At 36.2% G+C, this 19,036-nt stretch overlaps 1 protein-coding gene across 3 annotated transcripts; it reads left to right on the top strand.

Moving 5' to 3' along the window:
- The first annotated feature begins 1,071 nt into the window (after positions 1-1,071).
- On the top strand, positions 1,072-12,674 carry SCRG1 (stimulator of chondrogenesis 1). Of its 3 annotated transcripts, none has more exons than XM_065908227.1 (4): positions 1,072-1,142; positions 1,434-1,781; positions 9,895-10,150; positions 12,541-12,674. In XM_065908227.1, the coding sequence occupies exons 3-4, from the start codon at positions 9,909-9,911 to the stop codon at positions 12,593-12,595; spliced, it is 297 nt and encodes a 98-aa protein (XP_065764299.1). In that variant the 5' UTR covers positions 1,072-1,142; positions 1,434-1,781; positions 9,895-9,908; the 3' UTR covers positions 12,596-12,674. The 3 variants fall into 3 exon arrangements, with proteins under 3 accessions (XP_065764299.1, XP_065764298.1, XP_065764297.1); XM_065908226.1 differs by lacking the exon at positions 1,072-1,142 and adding an exon at positions 1,293-1,325 and having other exon boundaries at positions 1,406-1,781; XM_065908225.1 differs by lacking the exons at positions 1,072-1,142; positions 1,434-1,781 and having other exon boundaries at positions 9,838-10,150.
- Positions 12,675-19,036: the final 6,362 nt, after the last annotated feature.

Genomic DNA, 19,036 nt, shown 5'->3' with positions numbered 1-19,036 from the left:
CAAATGCTTAAGTTCTGTATCATGAATTGGCACTGTCATTACTTTGGGGGATTTTTCTATTTGGTGGCTTCCCTGGTGGCTCAGACAGCATAGAATCTGCCTTCAGTGCGGGAGACCTGGGTTTGATCTCTGGGAGGGGAAGATCCCCTGGAGGAAGAAATGGCAACCCACTCCAGTATTCTTGCCTGAGAAAAGCCCATGGATGGAGGAGCATGGCGGGCTACAGACGATGGGGTACCAAAGAGGTTGACACGACTGAGCGGCTTCATTTTCCTTCTGGTGGATCAGATGGTAGAGAATCTGACTGCAATGTGGGAGACCCAGGTTCAATCCCTGGGTCAGGAAGATCCTCTGGAGAAGTGAATGGCTACCCACTCCAGTACTCTTGCCTGGAGAATTCCATGAAGTTAAAAAAGCCTGGCAGGCTGCAGTCCATGGAGTAGCAAAGAGTTGAACACAACTGAGTGACTAACACTTTCTATTTGTAATAAACTTTGATTGGACATAAAAGTGATAACATATATATATATATGTATATATATATGCATGCAGGCATCCTAAGTCACTTCAGTCGTGTCCAACTCTGTGCGACCCCATAGACATGGCAGCCCACCAGGCTCTCCTGTCCCTGGGATACTCCAGGCAAGAATACTGGAGTGGGTTGCCATTTCCTTCTCCGATATATATATATATATATACACACACACACACACACATATATATATATATATATATATATATTAAAAAAATACACACCCAGACAGACACACTGGGTTGGCTGCAAAGTTCATTTGGGTTTTCGATACAACCAGGAATGCTTTCCCCCCTGTTCTTCATCCAGATAATCCTGCTCTATTATAATCTTTCTAACTCCTGGAACTCTGCTCAAAATTGAATTAAAACAACAATGACTAAAGGATAGTTAACAGATGCTACAATTCCACTTCACTCCAAACAGAATGAAATTCCTTTCATGCCTTTATTTTGAGGCACAGAATAGATTTCATTTTCAGTCATTTTATGTTTTGTTTTCCAGTGATGGATAACATTTGGGTGAGGACCTGGTAAGCCGGGATGGTTGCTGTTCATTCACTAAGTCATGTCCAACTCTGCAACCCATATGAAAATAAGACATCTAGATGGTGAGGAAAACTTGGCAAAAACACACAAAGAAACTGTGAAAGGGAAAAGATCCTCAGCCAACCGCCTTCCTAAATCACAGTGGCCATTCCTCCTGCTCCTCCCCCCTCCTCTCGTCTGCTTTCTCTGCCCTTATCTCTCTCTCTCTCTTTCACACACACACACACACACACACATGCCCTAAGGTAAAAATCACTCTGTGCTCTCTGCCTGCCTCTCTCTCTCTCTCTCTCTCTCTCTCTCTCACACACACACACGCCTGAAGGTAAAAATCACTCTGTGCTCTCTGTAAGTGCCTCAGGTTCTACACTTCATTGCTGTGACAGTCTGCCTCCCTGAGGTGCCTGTGCAGACCAGCTATTTCCTTCTGTCAAGAAGCTCTTAGTTCACTGCCACCTGGTTTGGAAGAGTCCAGGGGGCTGTTCTCCGTCTCAGCCCCGTCTCTCCCCACTGCCTTCTCTCCCATCTTGGCTGCAGTGGCCTGGCAGGCGGGCTGGCGAGGGATGAAGCAGACAAAGGTCCACTTGTAACCTCCTTCCAGCACCTCCTCTTTTCTCCTTTTGCCCAAACTCACCCAGTGAGTTGGAGCATTTAAGGAGATTCCTCTGCCAAGAAGACCAAAGGAAAGAAGAAGAAAAAGGGTATGTACTTTTTTCCTTAAAAATCATTTTAGGTAGTTGATTCTACTGCAAACTACTGCTATAGAATAGGGCAGAAGTGTTTTTGTGTCTGAGTCAGAAGAGAAAGGGAGATGGAGAAAGCCTCAGAGGAGGTGATGTGTGCACTTTGAGAAAAATGATACTTCCCAGGTTAGAGGGAAAGAATCAGATGAAAAGAGAAGAGAAAATGTACATTTCTTAACAGGAAAGGCATTTAATTGGGGGCTTAAAAGGAGGCAGCTCCCTTACTGCTGGTCCTTATTAAAGCCCCTCACCTACTTTGAATCTGGCCCTACAATTTCACTGCTCAGGACTATGTGAGTCTGACCGAAGTATATGAACTCCTTTTCGAGGCACTAGCTGTATCCCTATATTCCTACTTTACATGAAGTATAAAAACGGTGAGAAAGCAATTTTTTTTTTTTTTTTTTTGCTTTTGAAAATCCTGATTCCTAAAAAGAAACTTGTATAAATACATGAGACAAAGAGGGAATTCATGGAATTTATCCTCGGCACCCTCAGGATGGAATACAACACAGTGTCTGTACTGCTTTAATACAGGGAATCCTTTTCCCCTTTGGGACTTATGAAAATTCCTCTTTAAAGGTCCTTCACTTAGTTACAGAAGCTGTGAAAAGCTCTCCCAAATGCTGCAGTGATGATGATTTCAGGGAAATAATGAGAATGATGCAAGTCGGCATATTCATAGCATCCTCTGAGATGCTCCAAGGCAGATCACCTTCAGGGCGGATGTGGACTTTGTTTTTCCACTGATGAGGGTCTCTTGGAGCTGATAGTGTCTGTTTTAAAGATGCTTGGAAGGCTTATTCACCTTGTAATACCACTTCTGTTACTTTAACCTACACTTTGAGACGTTTCAATTCAGTGCTCAGTCATTTCAATATAAATCTCTTCTGGTACAGTTAATAAGAAAGACAGGGAATTGTAAATAAAAAAAAAAAAAAAAATCACTGATGTTCCATCAGCCAGGAAAGATGAATGGAAAACATCATGGACTGGATGTCAGTTTTCTTCTCTTCCAACTGTAATTTTGATATTTTAAATGTCAAGCTCTGGGTTGGAATTTTCATTTGCTTTTGCAGCCTTCACTTCTTTCTGGCCGTGTTACAAAAGGAATCATAAAGAGGGCTGCCCTTTCTGTCTAATTCATCAGTTCTGCTTCATCCCATGCTCTTAATGCCAGCTTCTAGAACGGACATCAGCTGTCTGCAGCAGAATTGCTCCCTGAAGGTCTGAACGCTTTCACGACCTAACCCTGCAAGTTTTGGCCATTAAATGAGATAATTTTTCTTTTTCAGTTTCCCCTTAAGTCCAACCATTCAGAAGCTTGCTGGTGCCAAATACCCTTACACAACCAACATTTGCAATGCCCTCCCTATATGATGGTGGCAGTGATTTATTGTTTAACCAGAAACATCTTGCCTACAGTCCTATATCCTCTGTATTGATCCTTTGAAAATAAGGCCACTATTGAGGGAGTTTGAGGGAGAACAGATGCATGTATATGTGTGGCTGAGTCCTTCACTGTTCACCTGAAAATCTCACCACATTGTTAATCGGCTGTACCCCACCACAAAATAAAATGCTCGAAAAAATAAACTTATCCAGGGTTATGATTAATCAGACACTTATCAGGTGATCTATATTTTTTGAGGTTTTTCATCTGAACTGTATTTGTTAATATCAATTATTAAACACGTAAAATGAGATACAATATAGCTTTATTGTAAAAAATAATGCCGCTATCCTATTGGGATAGGAATGACATCTTACAACATTAGGAACAATGTTAATTACATAAAATTGAATTAAAAAAACCAATCTGTAACTATTTAAAGATCTCATTTTTTCCTCAGATGTTCAGTTTTTAGCTTTATTTGCTGTTGTAATTTGCATGTATTCCAGGAGGAATTTAAAGGGCACGTCCTTCAACAGAATGAGGGGGAAAAAGAGAGCGATTTGCTTCAAATTGGTCAAAATAATTTCACTCTTGTTGGCATTTGAAAATATATGGTCTTGATGAATTGCTAAGGATGAAGGTCAGTGTCTTTTAATGAAAACCAATGTATCATGGGAACATACTGGGTCAGACATTTCCCCACTTGCAGAATAATAGTTAAAGCTATTTACCTGTACTTAAGTAAAGGAAGAAGAGAAGACTTCAGTTCAAACAGGTAATTTATAAAGTGTTTAAAAAAAAAAAGCTTCAAGCGAGTACTTGCCAGGTGTGGAACTTTCCACCCTAGTATGTGACTAAGGCAGACAGAAACACCATTCTGTGCTCTGGCCTGGACACAGCCAGAGAGGCACGCGGTGTGGCAACATACCCACTGCCTTCTTTAGCAATTAACTTGTTCCTTCTTTCAGCGGATGCTGTGCGAGCCCATCCTGTGAGCCTGGCCTGGAAGCAGGCCTCTGAGATGAGGGAGAAGGTGCACTCCCTGCCTCCAGGGACCCGGCTTTGCCCCCTCCAGTCCCACAGAGGCTGGCCCAGGCCTCCGCCCCTCCTCTCCTCTCCCAGCCTGCACTCACTGCCCTGCAGTCTCACCACGACAAAGACTAGCAGTAAACATCCCCATGACCCTCAAATTCATACCTACAGATTTGCATTCTGCTGTCTACTCAACATCTTCATTTCACATCTGATGGGCATCTCAAATTAACTTGTCCAGAAATTTACTCTTAAATCTCCCTCTGCTCAATAAATGTCAGTACCATTCAGGTCAGAAACCTAATAGGCATCCTGGAGTCTTTCTCTCTCGCCTCATCTCTTCCATCAACTTCTTTCTCCGACATACTTCCCACCCAGAACATAAATGTTAGTTTCCCAGTGTCCCTGGCCATCTCCATTTCTCCTTCTCAACATCCTTGCCACTGCATGGGAGGCCCAAGCGGGAGTGGATATATGCAAATGTATGGCTCATTCATTTTGTTGTACAGCAGAAATTAACACAACATTGTAAAGCAACTATATCACAATTAAAAAAAAAATTAGAAGTCCTAGGTGAGGTTAACAATGTCCTCTCCACATTGAAACTCTAGTTGATTTTTATTCTATCTGTGGTTTTCTGTATTTTCCATGCCTTACACTAAGTATTACTATTTTTTTAAGAAAAATAATTTTTCTTAAAAAAATCTAAATGGCTCTCATTAGAACCATCTAATAGAAAGAAAGCATAAGATGTTAACAGTCATGGAATGAGCTTAAGAACCAACTACACTTAAATGTGGGAAATATAAGAAAGGTAATAGGAGCCTAAGTTGGCTAAATGAATGAGTTTGTTCAAAAGTCACAAGAAATAGACAAAATTAAGCTAGATTACCAAAAATAAGTACATGATTACATAGTCAACTAGGAAGATCAAAGCTCAAAAAGATATGAAAAATGCCAACAATCTAAAGTAACAGAAAAATTCTAACACATTAAGGCAAAAAGATTAAAAAGAGCTTACAGCTCTCCTGCCAACTCCTCCCCATACTCCCAACCTTTTGAAAGATAGCAATCAGGGGAGGGAGGTTACAGAAAAGGCAGGTGATGTTTGTTGCTGAATCGTCTCATAATTGTACACATACATAGAAATATATATATTTTTAAGTCAGGTATGGGCTAGTCATCCAGAACAAATGCTAGTTTTGACAAAAATCAAGCAAAGAAACAAAAACCAGAAATTGGGATGTACATTTTAAAGTCAGCCTATTTAGAAAAAGTTAAATACAATGAATTAATTTATTTAAATTAAAACAACAGTGCCTGATGACATGCAAATTAAAGGATGTGGCAGCTCACTAACCTCTTCCAGTTATAAACAGTCCTCTGCAACTAGCTACTGAGTTTAGCAATCTCAGAGACTCATCTTTCTCTGGCTGTAAGCATCTAGAGATGAGGATGTATTGTTTATTCTTTCACTAACGTGACAGGCACTGTTAAAGGTGCTTGGGATACATATCAGAAAAAAGCCTGCCTTCCTGGAGCTTCCGTTCAATTTGGGGGAGACACAAATATAAAATAAGAATATTTTATAATAATTTAAAGGTTTATAAATTCCATGGAAAATTAGAGCAAGAAAGGCAGATTAAGAATCTGTGAAGGAAGACAGAATTTTATTAAAAAATTTTTTCTTGTTGTCGAAATACAGTACAGTTGATTTACAATGTTGTGTTAGTCACTCAGTTATATATTCTTTTTCAGATTCTTTTTTATTATAAGTTATTACAAGAAATTTAGTACACTTCCCTGGGCTCTAGAGCAGGACTTTGTTATTTATTTTATATGCTGTTGTCATTTAGTCACTAAGTTGTGTCCAACTCTTTTGTGACCTCGTGGACTGTAACTCGCCAGGCTCCTCTGTCCATGGGATTCTCCAGGCAAGAATACTGGAGTGGGTTGCCATGCCCTCCTCCAGGGGATCTTTCCCACCGAGGGATGGAACTCCATCTCTTATGTCTCTTGCATTGGCAGGTAGGTTCTTTACCACTAGCACCACCTGGGAAGCCCTTGTGACCTTAGAAATAACACCAAAAGCACATTACATTTTAAAAAACTGAAAAATTATACTTCATTAATTTTAAACTTTTCCTTCTTTTAAAATTTTAAAACATTTGCTTATTTTAAATAAGGTGAAAAGGAAAGTCATAGATGAAGTAAATGTTTGGAAATGTTTGGAAAGTATATATCTAATAAAGAACTTGTGTTCAGAATATGCAAAGAACCCTCACAAGAACACAATCCAATTTTTTTTAATTGGAAAAGATTTGGACAGGTCAACAAGGAAGATACACAGATGAAGATAACATATGAAAGAGGTTTAATACTATTAATCATTAAGGAAATGCTACCTAAAACCACAAGACACCTATCTGAATGTAAAAATTAAAAATATTGACCATATCACGTATTGGAGAGGACATAGACAAACTGGAACTCTTGCAGACTGCTGGTGGGAATTTTAAATGGTACAACCACTTTGGAAAAACAATTTAGCAATTTCTTAAGAAGTAAAACATACACCCACCTATTCCACTCACAAGTATATGCTCAAGACTAATGAAAGCTATCCCCTGGAGAAGGAAAATCCCAAGGACAGAGGAGCCTGGTGGGCTACAGTCCATGGGATAGCAAAGAGTCAGACACGACTGAGCATGCACACACATGCACACAATGAAAGCTATGATCTTGCAAAGCCTTGTACACAAGTGCTCATAACAGCTTTGCAACAGCCTGAAACTTAAAAAAAACTCAAATATCCATCAACAGATGGATGGATAACAATTTATAGCATACATAATGCAATAATTCTCAGCAATAAAAAGGAGTCAGCTATTGATACAGGCAATGGACAGATACATGTCTCTCAAAGTAAGTATACTGAGTGATAAAAGCCAGATAAAAAGAGAATACATATCTTATGACTCCATTTATATGAAACTGGAGAAAATGCACCTTAATCTCGGGTGAGAAAACAGGTCAGTGGTTGTCTGGATGGGAGTGGGGGGCAGGGATGAGTGAGATGGAGAAATGACAAGAGGGCAGCGGAAAACTTAGGGCTGATGGATCCCCTCACCATCTTGACTATAGTGATGGTATAATGGGAACATACATGTGCCCAAACTTACCAAACTGTATCCTCTAATATCTGTACTTTAGTATATGTCAATTTTACCTCAATAAAGCTGTTAAAAAAAAAAAAAAACTTTGCTTGCAGAGTAGAGTTCCATCTTAGACTTCAACATATCTTTTAAAGCTTAATGCTGATTCCTAGCATATATTAAATGCTCAATTAACAAGAGATTTAATTACCCTTCTTTGAAGAGTAATCTGAAAAAAAAATGTCAGGAAATGTAACCCTTTTTTTTTTTTTTTAATGTCAATTACCTTATGGGGAAAGAAGGCCTGAATCAGAAGTAACTGAGAACTAAATACCTCATAGAATTACATTTAAAAAAAAAATGCAACTTATGTTCCAATTTGCAAAGTGTAAGGTATTATTATTGGAAGGTATTATTCTATCTATACTAGATTGTGATGTAATACAACACTGTAGTGCCTTGTTCTCTCAAATCTGAAAAACATATAAAGTGAAATAAATCTCATTTTTTGGTCCTTCCTTTAGCTAGTATTTGGGGGTAAGAATTAAATTGAATATTTATAATTCTAAGAAAATATATAAGCAAAGCCAAAAATGACTAATTCAAATCAGAATATGAAATAAAGAAAATCTAAAACTCTGTCATAGTATGAAAGAGTATTTTCAGTTTCTAAACTCATAAAAAGCAGTGAGTGTACTTCGTTAAATGATGTGATTAGATCTGTATCTACTAAAGAAATTGAATCAATAATTAATAACCTCCCAAAACAGAAATCACCAAGGCCAGATAGGCTCCCTGGTGAATTCTACCAAACATTTAAGATACTTTAGCACCAGCCAACAAGATGAAATCTGAACGGCTGCGGTGTCTGATTCTGGCTCCTCCACGATCTTGCTAGTCTCCCTTTACTGCAAAAACCTCTATTCTCTTCATGTTTAATATGGAGGCCAAAGAAGCTAAATTCAATAGATCATGAATATTCCAGGTTGTTGTTCAGTTGCCCAGTCCCGACTCGGTGAGACCCCATGGAGTGCAGCACAACAGGCCTCCCTGTCCCTCACCATCTCCCGAAGTTTGCTTAAGTTCATGTCCATTGCACTGGTGATGCCATCCAAACATCTCATCCTCTGTCGCCCCCTTCTCCTTTTGCCCTCTATCTTTCCCAGCATCAGGGTCTTTTCCAATGAGTCGTCTGTTCGCATCAGATGACCAAAATACTGGAGCTTCAGCTTCAGCTTCAGCACTGGTCCTTCCAATGAATATTCAGGGTTGATTTCCCTTAAGATTGACAGGTTTGATCTCCTCGCTGTCCAAGGGATTTCTAGGAGTCTTCTCCAGCACCACAGTTCAAAGGCATCAATTCTTTGGCACTCTGCCTTCTTTTGGAATATTCCATACAAATACTATACTTGAAGTATTATCTCCTAAAAGAGGGATTTAAACTTGCTTGGTATGACCACAAGAGTTCAAATTAGAAATGATGGGTGGAAGCCACAGAAAAATATTTTCCAGGAGGGAAACATTAGAACTATGTCAGTGGAATATGTGGATTTAGTCAACAATTGAGTTCCCCATCATGGTGGGTGTCTAAGGACAGGCTAAAGGTCTCTTATAGGGAATTCAAGCCTTTGCTTTCAACTGAGGCTCAGATGTAACCTATGTGGGAGAAGTGTTCACAAATTACTAAAAATATGCAACAAAAATCAGTCCCCTAAATAAGTCTGAAACTTTTAAAAACTTAACTGTAAATATATCTATAGAATATAATCTGTCAGTGTCAGGACGAGTAGGCTTTTTGTTTCTGTCAGGGTGGGGTCCAGGTTACTTGACAATGTTGTTAGGATATGCAAAGTCAAGAATCACTGTACACAATGATGATATCTACTCTAGAAATTTACTTCAGTTTTATCATCTTAAAAGCCGTTTTCCTCTACTGAATATACTGGGAAAAAAGTGAATTTGGGGGACTTCCCTGGCAGTCCAGCAGGTAAGACTCAAGGGGCATGGGTTCAATCCCTCGATTGAACTAAGATTTCGTATGCCTCATGGTCAAAAATAAAAAACAAGAACAACTCCATGCCTGTGATGATAGTTACACAACTCTGTAAATATACCAAAAATCATTGCATTGTGCAAGTTAAAGCAAGTGAATTGTATGGTATGAAAATTACAGCTCAACAACAAAAAAAATTTTAATGAATTTGAGTACTTGAAAATGCAAGTGGCTCTTCCCATTTTCTCCTTCTCCCTCCCTCACACAACCCTCATTCAATATTTCTTTGTAGAGCTCAGGCATGTCAGTTTAAAGAAATATAATAAGTGGTTTTTATTGTAGATAGTCATAAAACTTTGAGAAAGACTTTCAAATAAAGTAGGAAAAAAATCAATTCTGACTCTTTCAATTTAAGAGTTAATGAGGATGAATTCCATCCTTTTAAAAAACCTATGAAACAAACATTGACACATTTTGGGTTTTCTTCTATCTCAGAGCCAAGAGCCAAAATGAAATTTACAGTACTTGCTGTCGCCATTGGACTAACTTTGCTGGAAGGACTCCAAGCCATGCCTGCAAACCGCCTCTCCTGCTACAGAAAAATACTAAAAGATCGCAACTGTCACAGTCTTCCAGAAGGAGTAGCTGACCTGACGAAGATTGATGTCAATGTCCAGGATCACTTCTGGGATGGGAAGGGATGTGAGATGATCTGTTACTGCAACTTCAGTGAACTGCTCTGCTGCCCAAAGTAAGGAAATGCAGTCACAAAACGTATGGTTGTAAAATGTATGCATAACAACTTTCTTAAGAAACCTTCACAAGGAGTTTGCTGAAACTTATCACCCTTTTCAACAAAATCCTATTCAGATCTCAGCTATTTTTTAGGATCATCAACATTATGTACTGAACTGGATGTTTTCATTTAAGAGACAGAGTTTGGCAGATTTTAGTAAAGCTAAATGAAATATCAATTAAGAACACTCCAATCTATTAAAAGGTTTTGGATAAAAGATCCCAGTGAACAGATCAAGTAACAGGATGGAAAAGTTTGGTAATAGCGACAGAAAAACTTTCTAGTTCTATATATGAGTTAACCAGAAATTAACTAAATTGAAGTTTCTACCAACTTGGAAAGTAGATGTATTTTAAGTATAATACAAAGGTAGATAAATCAATAAAGATTTTTAGCTCTTGATTTTAATGGAATCTTTTCCTGGTTATTGGGAAATCTCAAATACTATGATCTTGCCTATTTCATCTGAAATTAGCTTTTCCAAATTACTTTCAACATATGTCATCATATTTTTTCATTTTTCTAAGAAATCTGTGAGAGAGAAAGGGCAGATAAAACCGCTTTATCAGGGAAAGGTGCAGAGAGGTAAAACGACAAGCACCAACCACATAACTAGTTAGTATCAGCTCTGACACTAGAACCCAAGACTTCTGATTTGGACCAGGTAATTTTTCTACCAAGCCAGTTGGTTCTTAGGTGTGGTTCCCAGCACAGCAGCTCCAGTATCAGCTGAGTTCTTGTTAAAAATATAATTCAACCTTGGACCTCAGGCCAAACCAGCTGGATCAGAAACAATGGAGAGGAAGCAAAGCAATTATGGTTTAAACTCTTCGAGTGATTTTGATGCATCATAAAATGTGAGAATCACTTGATTAGACAATGATATCAAGAACTCAAGTTAACTGATTCCATAAAATGACTTAACTTTTCCTACATAAATGAAATGCCACCTAACATTAAAATATCATACTTAAAATTTTCTTATAAGGCTTGAAACTGATTTACTGAAATGTACTTGTAGTTATTTTATAATTTTGTGATCATCCATTGTTAATGGATGAGATAGAAGTATGAATATATGAAAGTAGTTTCTATCTGATTTTGGGTTACTGCTGTTGCAGTAGCAACAAATAGCTAAGTATATTTCTTTTTTTTTTAACCTGTAAACACAAATTTTGCATCTTTTTTTTTTCAGTTGCACTGAGATATAGTTAAATACAGCACTGTTCACTTTAAGGTTTACAGCCCAATGAGTTGAAAGAAATAGACAGTTGACCCTTGAACAACACATATTTGAACTGCATGGGTACACTTACCTGCAAATTTCTTTCACTAAATACATACTATAGCATTATATCATCTATGATTGGCTGAATTCTCCGATGTTGAACTACAGGTATGGAGGACTGACTGTAAAGTTATTCATGGAGTTTTGGTTGAACAGAAGGTCAGTACCCCTACTGCTGTGTTGTTCAAGGGTCAACTGTATTATGAAATGATTACCATAATAAGTGCAGTTAACACAAATCACCTCACATAGTCAAAAAATTGTTTTTCCTTGTGATAACTTTTAAGATATATTATCTCAGAAACTTTCAAATATATCATACACAGTGTTAGTTATGGTTATGTACAAGATTCTTGTACACTGTACGCTAAGTATATTTCTACTAAGCCATACTCACAACGCTACCTTGCACATACATATAATTTTATATTATTCCATGCATTTTTTCAAATGGAGTGGCATTTTATTACAAACAGCCCTCATTTTCCTAGTTAGTTGATCCATATTTTCCCACTTTAATAATTCCAAGTCCTGTGGGTCATATTTCGATTACACATAACATTAGTACAGAAGGTAGCATCACATTTTTATATATCACCTTAAGTGATTTTTCCAACAAGCGTAAAGTTGAGTAGCTCAACATTTCACCTTTCCCTATAAAACCTAGAAATGTATTTATTTGCTTCCCTAGAAAATTTTAAACTTCTGTTTCTTATCAGTAGATTTAAACATTATGGCCCATCCCCACCCATAATAGAGAAGTGAATTTTTTGGTATGATTGTAATGTTTTGAAGTCACCGAGTCTTCGCTTTTCTTTATCGATAAATGATAGCATAATGTCAATGGCAAATGGGGAGAAGTAGAAGAATTGATTACCTTCCTGATCTTTGTTGCTCCTGTGGCAAGTCTTCGCACTCATTCTCTTTGTACTTTATTCACCTAAAAAACACAGTTATGTCTGAAATCCTGGAAATCACTATCCATTTTTAGCCCAGCAAAGACTAACATATATCTTAATTTCCATCTGGATTTAATTCATGTTCTACTCTTTTTCAGAGATGTCTTCTTTGGACCGAAGATCTCTTTTGTGATTCCTTGCAACAATCACTAAACATCTTCATGTATTCCAGACAAACCACCCACAATTCCCTGCAAACCACGCTATAATAGTGTAACTATATTTCTGATTTCTGTGCTGTGCAATAAAGCACAGATTCTATAAATTCTTACTTGTCTAAGCAAACTTCTGTTAAATGAGTAGTAATAAAAATTCAATTTAATTTTTCTTTGTGGATATTGTTTAAAATTTTTCACTAGAAAATTTTCATCTATAAGATGTCTAATATACTTGATAAAAGAATTCTGGTTTCTAGATGCAAAGCCGTAACTGTGAATCAAAGATGAGGAATAATTTCACTTCTTCATTGACAGTTATTGACCATGTACACTTAGTGGAAAGAACCAGAGATAAATTGAGGTTCTTGCAAGGGAAACTAGAAGTTTTCTATTAATAGTAAGAGGGGAAAAAGGAGCCAATCTATGAATAAATATCATGCATGCCAAATACTTTAAGCATATTTGCATTTTGCTCTTTTAAAAACAACAAAATTGTCAAGATAAATATTCTTAAACCAATCTTTCAGACGCTAACTTGAGTTTAAGATATTTGCTAAAAAATCAAGACAGACTTTGAATAGAGTTCTAGTTCCAAAACACTCACATAGCCGTATCCTTAAAACTATGCAGCATACCCCTGACATGTCCCTTTTTTGGGGGGGACCAACAAAACACATATTAAAAGAAATGGATGTTAGATGAGAATTTAAAAGTCACATGAATTTTAAAGATAAATAAAACAGATTCTTTCAAAGATACTTTCTGGTTGTTAGAGGCAGTATTGGACTATGCTCCACACCTTAGGTGTGTTCACTGACTGGTAGCCAGCAGAAGTAATTTCAGAAAGTCCTTCATGTTATAAAAATGTATTAAATACTTGCTCAGTGCCAGTTATTTGGGGATGTTACAATTTGAGGATGTAGTAATGAATAAGATGGACTTCTCTTCTTGGAACTTGTATTCTACCAAAACAGTAATCATTACAAATATTTATAAATGTGAAGCCTGCTGCTCCAAGGTAGAAGTATAGGATGCTTTATAAAGTATTGCTGTGGGGAAACATTTGAGAAGCATCACACATGTAGTAAAACTAGGACATAACCATTTTGTGCATTAAAGTGACATTATTTCATTGAAATACATCCTTTGGGGTCCCTGATCTCTTTCTGAAGACCATAACCAGAACATTATCTGATATCTATTCACTGTTCAATAGGTGTTACTGGGCTGAACAAAATAATTTTTTGAGGTAGTCAGAATTCAGTTCCTCTTAAAAGCTACAAAAGCATAAGTCAGAACATGTTTTCAAATAGTATGACCTGTGCAAAAATGCGTGAAGTGGAATTGTTTAAAAAATTCAAATATATTGTTTTATCAACATAACATATGATTTGATTGAGCTTTTTCTCCTTTACTGAATTGAAAGGTATTAAAGTCAAACTAACTCATTAACAGAAATCTTACACTGTTCCTTTCTGGAACAGTGCATAGAATAGGTAAACAAAGAAAATTATCAGTAAACCTGTTACATTTTCTACTCAGCATAGACTGTCTCTGAGGAAGACAAAAAAATCAATTCAGCAATGGCTTTTTTAAAGTATCCCCTCTATGGCTGATTCACATCAATGTATGACAAAACCCACTGAAAAATAAAAAATAAAAAAATAAAAAATAAAAAAAAAATAAAGTATCCCCTTAATGCTGCAATCAAACCCTGATGAGAAAAACAGTTACTTGAAAAAAGGCTGAATATTTAATAAATGGAACTTTATAGATAATTATGATGATTTTCATCATATTCTTTCCTTTCTGGAAATAACTTGTAATATCCAATTATATTACGTTCTTTTAGAAACAAATGCAGTATAGAAGCACACATTGTTTTTTATATAAATTAACAAATAAATGTAAAAACATGAATGTTCACACAACTTATGCAACAGTTGCTGACTTGGTCAACATGTTTTTAAAAGCAAACGTTTCACCCAATTATTTAATGAATAGATACTTTTTTCAATAGCTTTTAGCTGCAAGACGACTAAACTTTTATTGAAAATGTACTAACACCATCTTTCAACTGAATGAGGTATGTACTACTATCATCATCCCTACTCTATGGACAAAAATGGCAAGGCTTAGAGATTAAGTGGTTTATCCAGAATTACATTATCAGAGCGGTACAGCCAGGTTTTGAATATGGCCAGTCTTCCTCTAGAACTCAAGTCTTTACCTCTGCTTTATTTAATAGCATCATCTAAACTATTTCCTTTTCAGGAAAGCAAACTTACTTGTATGAGACATACGACTGTACATTTCACAGAGTTCATATATGCTAAATGCTTACTGAATAACAATTTCTGTATTGTTGTCTTTGACTTTCTATATTTCTGTTCTTACTATAAATTCCATGGTGCTGAGCACAAAGTTGATGGTTGTGGGGAATACTTAACTAACATCTCATCTCTTCTTGATGAAATTTTTCTTTTCCTCATCATAACGTATAAGGATGACTTGCTTTTTTTGTTTGCTGGGATTAAAGATTGGAAGCAACATGGAGAAATAAAACAATGAGCAACAATTCTGAGGGAGAGAAGGACAGGTAAGAATATTCACCAATTATTCTGCAACTTTAACTTCCTTATAATTGCTCATAGATACACATGAATTCTTTCAATAATAAATTGTCTTAGCAAAGTATTATGGCAGGTGCTTCTAAAATGTAAATAATCTTGTCAGTAAACACTATGGGCTTTAAAATAATTTTCACAAAAGGAAAAAAATTATCAAATTCATATACGTCTAAATCATATTGCATTAACAGCCTATACCTGAATTTTTTTCTCAATTAAAGAGAAACTGATATTTTAAAAGTATAGTAAATTGACATTGAATTAGCTCCCTCAATTTACTTCTATAAAATGATATCACCAAAATGCTCTCATTTCTGTATAGTGTTATAACTGGAGAGCAATGCATGGCACACATGTAGCCAATATACTCTCAGAATTGTACAAATAAAGACCTATAGTAAATTTTAAATGAAAAAAGTATATGTGATCTATATTTCTAGAGTCTTAGAAGTCAAAATATAAGTCTGTTGGGTATTATGGATATAAAACTGACTTGATGCCCACTTTAAATATACATTAAAAGGGATGTACATACAATACACCTGCACATAAACATGATACACATGTACATAAACATATGATAATCCAGTAGCAATTAGTATGATTATTATTTGAGAACTATAGTTGACTATATAGACTATAAATATAACTGGGACATAACACATACAGTAAACTAAAGTTTATAGTATCAGCTTTTAGCTACAAATAAATATAAGCAATTTTATGATCTCAAAAAAATGAATTCTATAATAAATAGTACACACACTTGAAGAAAATACATATACATATATAAGACATTTCTTGACACTTTAAAACTAACTTCAGATAAAAGAATAAGCAATAACATGACAAAAATTTATTTTTGAACCACTATCACTTGCCTAGATCATAATCTAAATTTTGCTATCAACACTATGCAAATCCATGTAAATAGCAGTAAAGACAGCTGATCTGGCTATACTAATATCAAATAATATAGATTTTAAGTTAAAAAAATTGTACAAGAGACATTTTGTAGTTAAAAGGGTCAAGCTACAATAAGATTTAAAAATTACAAATATATACACACCAAACAACAGAGCCAGAAAATATATGAAGGAAACTAACAGAAGTGAAAGGAGAAAAAGACAGTTCTACAATAATAGCTGGAGACTTCAATTCCTTACTTTAAATAATGGAAAGACATCTAGACAGAAAATTAAAAAAGAAATATGGGATTTGAACAATACTCTAAACCAACTAAACCTAACAGACATATACAAAACATTTCACCCAATGATAACAGAATACACATTCTACTCAAGTGCACATGGAAGATTCTTCAGGATAGACTGAAGCATCTTTATGTTAGAACATAAAACATTTTTCCATAAATTAAAAAAATTGAAATCATACAAACTATCTTCTCGAACTATAATGGGATGAAACTAGAAATCAGTAACAGAAGAAAAACAGGAAAATCAACAAATATGTGGAAATCGACAAATGCATCCTTAACAATAGTGAGTCAAAGAAGAAAAAGATAGAAAAATTAGAAAATAATTTAAGCATGAATGAAAATAAAAATAAAACATACCAAACTTATGGGATGCAGCAAAAGAGGACCTCAGTGGAAAATTTATAGCTACAAACATATACATTAATAAAGAAGAAAGATCTCAAATCAACAACTGAATTTTGCACTTTAACACTAGAAGAAAAAGAGCACACTTAATCCAATACCAGTGGGAGAAAGAAAATAAAAACATTAGAGCAGATATAAATGAAATAGAAGATGGAAAACCAATAATCAACAACGTCAAATAAAAAATAAACAAAATTGATAAATCCTAGCAACACTACTGAAAAAAAGGAGAGAGAAAGCACACATAACTAAAATTACAAATAAAAGCAGGGGCGTTACACTTCTTACAGAATACCCTCTAAATCTCATTTTCTGAGAATTTCCTCTCAACCTCATTTTCTCAGAGCTATCTCATGCTCTCCTTCAAGCACAATTCCACTCACCCACCTTCTCTGAGAAACACTTCTCAAATTCCTTCTCTCAGAAATCTTCAAAATCTCTTCCTTTCCCTCAGATTCCATCAGAAATCTCCTTCTTTTTCTCAGGATTCCCTCAGAAGTCAGATTTTTTTTTTAAACTTCAGAATTATCTCAGAAATCTTCTTTCCCTCAGAATTCCCTAAAGAAATCTTATTTCCATCAGAAATCTCCTGCTTTCCCACAGAATTCTTGAAGAAATGTCTATCTCTGAGAATTCCCTCAGAAATCTGTTCCTTAATCTCAGAATTATCTCAGAAATATACAGAATTTTCTGCAAAATTCCCTGAGAAAACACCTTTCCCTGACAAATATCTAACTTTCTCTCAGGTATTCCCTACTTTCTCTCAGATATCTGTCTTTTCCTCAGAATAACTTTAGAAATTTCCCACTTTCACATAGAAACCCCTCAGAAATAACCTCCATTCCCACAAAAAAAGCCTCAGAAATCTCCTTCTTACCCTCAGAAATCACACAAAACTCCTTCATGACCTCCTTACTTAGGTCATTTTAAATCAGAACCTCTTAATTTCTCATAGATTTTACCTCAGAACCAATAGTTTGTGTCAGGTTTTTGAGAAATCTTCTTTTTCTATCAGATTGAGTTCAGAAGTCTCTAGATTCTGTCAGATTTTACCTCAGAACCCTCTGGTTCTCTTATATATTACCTCACACCCCTCCAATTTGGGACAGAATTTACCTCAGAACATAGTATGTTCTCTCATGATTTGCCTCAGAACCCTCTACTTTCTGTCAGATTTTACTTCAGAACCCTCTAGGATCTGTCAGATTTTACCTCAGAACCCTCTAGGATCTGTCAAAATTTACCTAAGAACTCTCCAGTTTCTGTTACATTTTACCTCAGAACCCTGTGGCTTCTGATAGATTTTACCTAGAACCATATGGTTTCTGTCAGATTTTAGCACAGAACCCTCTAGTTTCTGGCAGATTTTAACTCAGAGCATCCTAGTTTCTGTCAGATTTTACCTCAGAACCCTCAAACTTCTCTAAGACTTATCTCAGAATGTCCTAGGTTCTGTCACATATTACCTGAGAAACCTAAGGTTCTGTCAGATTTTACCTCAGAACCCTCTCGCTTCTGTCAGACTTTTACCTCAGAAACCACTATGTTCTGTCATATTTTACCTCAGCACCCTCTAGGTTCTGTCAGAGTGTACCACAGAACGTTCCAGTTTCTGTCAGTTTACCTGAGAGTGTCCTAGGTTGCCGGGGTTTACCTCAAATTCCTTTAGTTTCTGTCACAGTTTACTTCAGAACCCTTGAGGTGCTATCAGATTTTACCTCAGAACCTTCTAGTTTCTTTAAGATTTTACCTCAGAACCTTCTAGTTTCTTTAAGATTTTACCTCAGAACCCTCAAGTTTCTGTCAGACTTACCTAGAATGTCCTAGGTTCTGTCACATATTACCACAGAACCCTCTAGGTTCTGTCAGATTTTACCTCAGAACACTTTGGGTTTTGTCAGATTTTACCTAGAACCCTCGAGTTTCTGTCAGATTTTAACTTAGAACCCTCTAGATTCTGTCAGATTTTTACCTCAGCACTGTCTAGGTTCTGTCATATTTTACCTCAGAATGTCCTAGACTCTGTCAGATTTTACCTCAGCACCCTCTAGGTTCTATCAGAGTATACCACAGAATGTTCTAGGTTCTGTCAAAGTCTACCTCAGAGTGCCCTAGGTTCTGTCAGGGTTTACCTCAAATTCCTCTAGTTTCTGTCACAGTTTACTTCAGAATCCTCCAGGCT

Source organism: Muntiacus reevesi, chromosome 17, assembly GCF_963930625.1.
Source record: "Muntiacus reevesi chromosome 17, mMunRee1.1, whole genome shotgun sequence".
Lineage (NCBI taxonomy): Eukaryota > Metazoa > Chordata > Mammalia > Artiodactyla > Cervidae > Muntiacus > Muntiacus reevesi.
This window is presented reverse-complemented; position numbering and strand designations above follow the sequence as displayed.